This window comes from Onychostruthus taczanowskii, unplaced genomic scaffold (genome assembly GCF_017590055.1).
Source record: "Onychostruthus taczanowskii isolate IOZ18803 unplaced genomic scaffold, ASM1759005v1 scaffold384, whole genome shotgun sequence".
In the NCBI taxonomy this organism is placed as follows: domain Eukaryota; kingdom Metazoa; phylum Chordata; class Aves; order Passeriformes; family Passeridae; genus Onychostruthus; species Onychostruthus taczanowskii.
The window spans coordinates 28557-37150 of record NW_024501282.1 but is presented as its reverse complement, the minus strand read 5'-3'; the positions used below and the strand labels follow the sequence as shown (position 1 = coordinate 37150).

The window sequence follows — 8594 nt, the reverse complement described above, 5'->3', positions numbered from 1 at the left end:
TGCCCCCTGCTATCCCCCGCTGTCCCCGCTGTCCCCTGATGTCGCTGCTGTCCCCTGATGTCCCCGCTGTCCCCCGCTGTCCCCTGATGTCCCTGCTGTCCCCCGCTGTCCCCTGATGTCCCCGCTGTCCCCTGATGTCCCCTCTGTCCCCTGATGTCCCTGCTGTCCCCTGATGTCCCCTCTGTCCCCTGATGTCCCTGATGTCCCCTGATGTCCCCGCTGTCCCCGCTGTCCCCGCTGTCCCCCGCTGTCCCCGCTGTCCCCGCTGTCCCCTGATGTCCCCGCTGTCCCCGTGCAGAGCGAGGACGCGGGCGAGGCCGAGGAGGAGTCTGACGCCGAGAGCCCCGGGGTGCTGGGGGCCGCCCCCCGCCCCGACCCCACCACGCGCCTCAAGAAGCTCAAGCGGGGCCGCCCCGGGCGCAAGAAGAAGAAGGGTGAGCGTCCCCGAGCGTCCCCGAGCGTCCCCGAGCGTCCCCGGGTGCCACCTCCCCGCCGCGCGATGGTGACGTCCCCGTGTCCCCTCCCCGTCTCTCCTTGCAGCCCCCGGCGCCGGGCCGGGCCGGGAGCGCGGCCCCGTGGGGACGGGCACGGCGCACGGTGAGACACCCCAAGTGTCCCCAAGGTGTCACCCGGGGTCCCCAAGCCCCCACGGGTGTCCCCTGCCCCGAGCGGGGGCCGCGGTTCTGTCTCTGTCTCCAGCCCGGTGGTGGTGGCTGGGGGGGTCCCCAGTCCCTGGTGTCCTCTGAGGGGTGTCCCCAAGTGTCACCTGCCCTGTTCCTGTGTCCCCAGCCCTGTCCCCGTGTCCCCAGCCCTGTCCCTGTGTCCCCATGTCCCATCCCTGTGTCCCCAACCCTGTTCCCGTGTCCTCAGCCCTGTCCCCGTGTCCCCAGCCCTGTCCCTGTGTCCCTAACCCTGTCCCCATGTCCCTAACCCTGTTCCCATGTCCCCAGCCCTGCCCCTGTGTCCCCATGTCCTGTCCCTGTGTCCCCTTGTCCTGTCCCTGTGTCCCTAGCCCTGTCCCTGTGTCCCCATCTCCCATCCCTGTGTCCCCATCTCCCGTCCCTGTCTCGCCATGTCCCATCCCTGTGTCCCCAACCCTGTCCCCGTGTCCCCAGTCCTGTCCCTGTGTCCCTAACCCTGTCCCTGTGTCCCCATGTCCCATCCCTTGTCCCCAAACCCTGTCCCCGTGTCCCCAGCCCTGTCCCTATGTCCCTAACCCTCTTCCCATGTCCCCAGCTGTGTCCCTGTGTCCCCGTCTCCCATCCCATTTGTCCCCATCTCCTGTCCCTGTGTCCTCATGTCCCCGTGTCCCTAAACCTGTTCCCATGTCCTCAGCCCTGTCCCTGTGTCCCCAGCCCTGTCCCCAGTTCCTCCGTCCCGCTGTTCCCAGTGTCCCCATGTCCCCATCCCCTCCGCCTCCTGTCCCCAGTGCTCCCATCCTCAGTGTCCCCGTGTCCCCATCGCTGTCCCCAGTGCCCCCATCCTTCTATTCCCAGTGTCCCCATGTCCCCACCCTGGAGTCCCCTGTCCCCAGTGCCCCTCAGCCCCATCCCCAGTTCCCTCAGTGTCCCCATGTCCCCACCCCTGTCCCCAGTACCCCTCAGCCCCATCCCCAGTTCCCCCAGTGTCCCCATGTCCCCATCCCTGTCCCCAGTGCCCCCACTGCCCCCCACTCTCTCTGAGGGGGCACGGTGGCCACAGTGACAGCAGTGACAGGGTGGCAGAGGTGACAGCAGTGACAGGGTGACAGAGGTGACAGCAGTGACAGGGTGACAGAGGTGACAGCAGTGACAGGGTGACAGAGTGACAGGGTGACAGCAGTGACAGCCCTGCCACCGTCCCCGCAGGGCCTGGCCCCGAGGAGGAGGGCGATGGCTACGAGACCGACCACCAGGACTACTGCGAGGTGTGCCAGCAGGGCGGGGAGATCATCCTGTGCGACACCTGCCCCCGCGCCTACCACCTCCCCGCTGTCCCCGCTGTCCCCGCTGTCCCCTGATGTCCCCGCTGTCCCCGTGCAGAGCGAGGACGCGGGCGAGGCCGAGGAGGAGTCTGACGCCGAGAGCCCCGGGGTGCTGGGGGCCGCCCCCCGCCCCGACCCCACCACGCGCCTCAAGAAGCTCAAGCGGGGCCGCCCCGGGCGCAAGAAGAAGAAGGGTGAGCGTCCCCGAGCGTCCCCGAGCGTCCCCGGGTGCCACCTCCCCGCCGCGCGATGGTGACGTCCCCGTGTCCCCTCCCCGTCTCTCCTTGCAGCCCCCGGCGCCGGGCCGGGCCGGGAGCGCGGCCCCGTGGGGACGGGCACGGCGCACGGTGAGACACCCCAAGTGTCCCCAAGGTGTCACCCGGGGTCCCCAAGCCCCCACGGGTGTCCCCTGCCCCGAGCGGGGGCCGCGGTTCTGTCTCTGTCTCCAGCCCGGTGGTGGTGGCTGGGGGGGTCCCCAGTCCCTGGTGTCCTCTGAGGGGTGTCCCCAAGTGTCACCTGCCCTGCTCCTGTGTCCCCAGCCCTGTCCCCGTGTCCCCAGCCCTGTCCCTGTGTCCCCATGTCCCATCCCTGTGTCCCCAACCCTGTTCCCGTGTCCTCAGCCCTGTCCCCGTGTCCCCAGCCCTGTCCCTGTGTCCCCAACCCTGTCCCCATGTCCCCCTGAGGGGTGTCCCCAAGTGTCACCTGCCCTGTTCCCGTGTCCCCAGCCCTGTCCCCGTGTCCCCAGCCCTGTCCCTGTGTCCCCATGTCCCATCCCTGTGTCCCCAACCCTGTCCCCGTGTCCCCAGCCCTGTCCCTATGTCCCTAACCCTCTTCCCATGTCCCCAGCTGTGTCCCTGTGTCCCCGTCTCCCATCCCATTTGTCCCCATCTCCTGTCCCTGTGTCCTCATGTCCCCGTGTCCCTAAACCTGTTCCCATGTCCTCAGCCCTGTCCCTGTGTCCCCAGCCCTGTCCCCAGTTCCTCCGTCCCGCTGTTCCCAGTGTCCCCATGTCCCCATCCCCTCCGCCTCCTGTCCCCAGTGCTCCCATCCTCAGTGTCCCCGTGTCCCCATCGCTGTCCCCAGTGCCCCCATCCTTCTGTTCCCAGTGTCCCCATGTCCCCACCCTGGAGTTCTCCAGGCTGTTTTGGGGTTATTCCCTGTCAGTTTGGGGTCTCCAGGCTGTTTTGGGGTTATTCCCTGTCAGTTTGGGGTCTCCAGGCTGTTTTGCTCCCTTCCCTGGTGCTGTGTCCGTCCCTGTGGGGCTGTTTTGGGGTCACCCCTCTGACCCCGATCCGTCCCCAGGAGAAGGAGGGCGTGCAGTGGGAGGCCAAGGAGGAGGAGGAGGAGGAGGAAGAGGAGGAGGAGGAGGGCGAGAAGGAGGAGGAAGATGACCACATGGAGTACTGCCGCGTGTGCAAGGACGGCGGCGAGCTGCTGTGCTGCGACGCCTGCGTGTCCTCGTACCACATCCACTGCCTGAACCCGCCCCTGCCCGAGGTCCCCAACGGAGAGTGGCTCTGTCCCCGCTGCACGGTACTGGGGACACGGGGACATGGGGACACTGGGGACACCAGGGGGTATGGGGACATGGGGACAGCAGGGACACTGGGGACACAGGGGACAGCAGGGACACTGGGGACACGGGGACACTGGGACAGCAGGGACACTGGGGACACTGGGGACAGCAGGGCTCTAAGGGACATGGGGACACCGGGGACACCAGGGCGTATGGGGACATGGGAACACTGTTGGGGACATGGGGACACTGGGGACATGGGGACACTCTGGGGACATGTGGGGGGGTTCAGCATGGGTGGGGCTGTCCTACTGGCACTGCTCCTGGATCAAGGAGCTGCAGGTACACCCCCAAAAACCCGCGGGACCCCAAAACATCGGGGGGACCCCAAAAACCTGGGGGGTACCCCAGAGTATGGGGGGACACCCCAAAATGTGGGGGGGTTCAGCATGGGTGGGGCTGTCCTACTGACACTGCTCCTGGATCAAGGAGCTGCAGGTACACCCCCAAAAACCCGGGGGACCCCAAAACATCGGGGGGACACCAAAAACCTGGGGGGGGTAGCCCAGAGTATGGGGGACTCAGCATGGGTGGGGCTGTCCTGCTGGCACTGCTCCTGGATCAAGGAGCTGCAGGTACACCCGGGGGACCCCAAAACATCGGGGGGACCCCAAAATATGGGGGGGTACCCCAAAGTATGGGGAGCTCAGCATGGGTGGGGTTGTCCTACTGGCACTGCTCCTGGATCAAGGAGCTGCAGGTACACCCCCAAAAACCCGGGGGACCCCAAAACATCGGGGGGACACCAAAAACCTGGGGGGGGTAGCCCAGAGTATGGGGGACTCAGCATGGGTGGGGCTGTCCTGCTGGCACTGCTCCTGGATCAAGGAGCTGCAGGTACACCCGGGGGACCCCAAAACATCGGGGGGACCCCAAAGTACATGGAGGGATTCCACACTTGACTTTGGGATGCCCTCTCTAACTTTGCGGTGTTCCACTCTAACTTCGGGGTGTCCCCCCTAACTTTGGGGTGTCCCCCTTAACTTTGGGGTTTTCCCCTCCAAATCTGGGGGGTTTCCCTTAACTTTGGGATGTCCCCCCTAACTTTGGGGTGTCCCCCCTAACTTTGGGGTGTCCCTAAAATGTGGGGGGGTTCAGCATGGGTGGGGCTGTCCTACTGGCACTGCTCCTGGATCAAGGAGCTGCAGGTACACCCGGGGGACCCCAAAACATCGGGGGGACCCCAAAGTACATGGAGGGATTCCACACTTGACTTTGGGATGCCCTCTCTAACTTTGGGGTGCTCTAATTTTGGGGTTTTCTCCTCCAACTTTGGGGTGTCCCCTCCAACTTTAGGATGTTGCCTTTAACTTTGGGATGCCCTCTCTAACTTTGGGGTATCCTCTCTAATTTTGGGGTGTTCCACTCTAACTTTGGGATGTCCCCCCTAACTTTGGGTTTTTCCCCTCTTACTTTGGGGTTTTTCTCTCTAACTTTGGGATGCTCTGTCTAATTTCGGGATGATTCCCTCTAACTTTGGGGTTTTCCCCTCCAAATCTGGGGTGTCCCCCCTAACTTTGGGGTGTCCCCCTTAACTTTGGGGTTTTCCCCTCCAAATCTGGGGGGGTTCCCTTAACTTTGGGATGTCCCCCCTAACTTTGGGGTGTCCCCCTTAACTTTGGGGTTTTCCCCTCCAAATCTGGGGGGGTTCCCTTAACTTTGGGATGTCCCCCCTAACTTTGGGGTGTCCCCTTCGGTCTCGGGGTGCAGCTGGAGATCTTCCACCTGGTGATGTACCGGAACTACCAGCGGAAGAACGACATGGACGAGCCCCCTCCCCTGGACTACGGCTCCGGGGACGACGACCCCAAGAGCGAGAAGCGGGGGGCCGGGGGGGACCCCCTTTTTGGGGGCATGGAGGAGCGCTTCTACCGCTACGGCATCAAACCCGAGTGGATGACGGTGCACCGCATCATCAACCACAGGTGGGGACCCGGGGCACCCCAAAATATCCCCCCGGGGCACCCCAAAATATCCCCCCGGGGCACCCCAAATACCATCCAGGGCACCGCGGAAGAACGACATGGACGAGCCCCCTCCCCTGGACTACGGCTCCGGGGACGACGACCCCAAGAGCGAGAAGCGGGGGGCCGGGGGGGACCCCCTTTTTGGGGGCATGGAGGAGCGCTTCTACCGCTACGGCATCAAACCCGAGTGGGTGACGGTGCACCGCATCATCAACCACAGGTGGGGACCCGGGGCACCCCAAAATATCCCCCCGGGGCACCCCAAAATATCCCCCCGGGGCACCCCAAATACCATCCAGGGCACCCCGAAACCCCCCAGGGCATCAAACCTGAGTGGGTGACGGTGCACCGCATCATCAACCACAGGTGGGGACCCGGGGCACCCCAAAATATCCCCCCGGGGCACCCCAAAATATCCCCCCGGGGCACCCCAAAATATCCCCCCGGGGCACCCCAAAATATCCCCCCGGGGCACCCCAAAATATCCCCCCGGGGCACCCCAAAATATCCCCCCGGGGCACCCCAAAATATCCCCCCGGGCTCGGGGTGCAGCTGGAGATCTTCCACCTGGTGATGTACCGGAACTACCAGCGGAAGAACGACATGGACGAGCCCCCTCCCCTGGACTACGGCTCCGGGGACGACGACCCCAAGAGCGAGAAGCGGGGGGCCGGGGGGGACCCCCTTTTTGGGGGCATGGAGGAGCGCTTCTACCGCTACGGCATCAAACCCGAGTGGATGACGGTGCACCGCATCATCAACCACAGGTGGGGACCCGGGGCACCCCAAAATATCCCCCCGGGGCACCCCAAATCCACCCGGGGCACCCCGAAACCCCCCAGGCACCCCAAATCCCATCCAGGGCACCCCAAATCCCCCCAGGGCATCAAACCCGAGTGGATGACGGTGCACCGCATCATCAACCACAGGTGGGGACCCGGGGCACCCCAAAATATCCCCCCGGGGCACCCCAAAATATCCCCCCGGGGCACCCCAAAATATCCCCCCGGGGCACCCCAAAATATCCCCCCGGGGCACCCCAAATACCATCCAGGGCACCCCGAAACCCCCCAGGGCATCAAACCTGAGTGGGTGACGGTGCACCGCATCATCAACCACAGGTGGGGACCCGGGGCACCCCAAAATATCCCCCCGGGGCACCCCAAATCCACCCGGGGCACCCCGAAACCCCCCAGGCACCCCAAATCCCATCCAGGGCACCCCAAATCCCCCCAGGGCATCAAACCCGAGTGGGTGACGGTGCACTGCATCATCAACCACAGGTGGGGACCCGGGGCACCCCAAAATATCCCCCCGGGGCACCCCAAATCCACCCGGGGCCCCCCGAAACCCCCCAGGGCACCCCAAACCCCACCAGGGGCACCCTCAAATCCCTTGGGTCACCCCCAAATCCCCAGGGAACAGCAGGGTGGCCGAGGGGAGTGGCCGAGGGGGGGTTTGGGGACACTGGTGGCACTCATGGGGACATTCTGGGCACTCCTGGGTCCCATAAGGGCCCCCCAGCACCCACTGGGCACTGTCCCCAGGTGACCTGTGTGACACTGTGCCCCGTGTCCCCTCCATGTGTCCCTGTCCCCAAGTGTCCTGTGTGACACTGTCCCCCGTGTTCCCTCCATGTGTCCCTGTCCCCAGGTGACCTGTGTGACACTGTCCCCCATGTCCCCTCCATGTGTCCCTGTCCCCAGGTGACCTGTGTGACACTGTCCCCCATGTCCCCTCCATGTGTCCCTGTCCCCAGGTGACCTGTGTGACACTGTCCCCCGTGTCCTGTCCGTGTGTCCCTGTCCCCAGGTGTCCTGTGTGACACTGTCCCCCGTGTCCTGTCCGTGTGTCCCTGTCCCCAAGTGTCCTGTGTGACACTGTCCCCCGTGTCCTGTCCGTGTGTCCCTGTCCCCAGGTGTCCTGTGTGACACTGTCCCCCGTGTCCCCTGTGTGTGGCACTGTCCCCAAGTGTTCTGTGTGACACTGTCCCCCGTGTCCCCTCCATGTGTCCCTGTCCCCAGGTGACCCCGTGTCACCTCCGTGTGACTCTGTCCCCAAGTGGCCTCATTTACATTCCGTGTCCCCAGCTGTCCCCGTGTCCCCTCCGTGTCCCCAGGTGACCCCAGTGTCCCTGTCCCTGTCCCTGCCGGTGACAGCGGGTGACCCCTGGTGGCACTTGTGTCCCTAACACGTCCCCTGCTGTCACCCACACCCCGGTGGCAGTGACACTCCCTGCCGGGACCCTCGGTGCTGCTGGCTGTCCCTGTGTCCCCAGGGGTGCCCGGTGTCACCCGGGGGTGCCCTGTGCCCTTGGGGACACTCACTTGTCCCCATGGGTGTCCCCTGGGTGCCTGATGTCCCTGCTGTCCCCACGCCTCTGGTGACGTGGTGCCCTGGGTATCCCCACGCTGTCCCTGCTGTCCCCATGCCCCGGGTGACGCAGTGCCCTGGCTGTCCCCGTGCTGTCCCCGTGCTGTCCCCACTGTCCCCGTGCCCCGGGTGACGCGGTGCCCTGGCTGTCCCCGCGGTGCCCTGGGTGTCCCCATGCTGTCCCCACTGTCCCCACTGTCCCCGTGCCCCGGGTGACGCGGTGCCCGTGCTGTCCCCATGTCCCCGTGCCCTGGGTGACACGGTGCCCATGCTGTCCCCGCGGTGTCCCCGCGGTGTCCCCGTGCCCCGGGTGATGCGGTGCCCTGGCTGTCCCCGTGCTGTCCCCGTGCTGTCCCCACTGTCCCCGTGCCCCGGGTGACGCGGTGCCCTGGCTGTCCCCGTGCTGTCCCCACTGTCCCCGTGCCCCGGGTGACGCGGTGCCCTGGCTGTCCCCCCGGTGTCCCCATGCCCCGGGTGACGCGGTACCCTGGCTGTCCCCGTGCTGTCCCCACTGTCCCCGTGCCCCGGGTGACGCGGTGCCCTGGCTGTCCCCGTGGTGTCCCCACTGTCCCCGTGCCCCGGGTGACGCGGTGCCCTGGCTGTCCCCGTGCTGTCCCCACTGTCCCCGTGCCCCGGGTGACGCGGTGCCCTGGCTGTCCCCGCGGTGTCCCCACGGTCCCCATGCCCCGGGTGACGCGGTGCCCTGGCTGTCCCC

At 65.9% G+C, this 8594-nt stretch overlaps 1 protein-coding gene across 1 annotated transcript in view; it reads left to right on the top strand.

The window, feature by feature from the left end:
- LOC121339962 (chromodomain-helicase-DNA-binding protein 3-like) overlaps nt 1-8594 on the top strand; it is a 46441-nt gene that overhangs the window by 10003 nt on the left and 27844 nt on the right. The window contains 7 exon segments of the mRNA XM_041412241.1: nt 1711-1720; nt 1828-1972; nt 2022-2157; nt 2254-2288; nt 3266-3491; nt 4638-4687; nt 5250-5464. Coding sequence (XP_041268175.1) covers nt 1711-1720; nt 1828-1972; nt 2022-2157; nt 2254-2288; nt 3266-3491; nt 4638-4687; nt 5250-5464 — 817 coding nt within the window.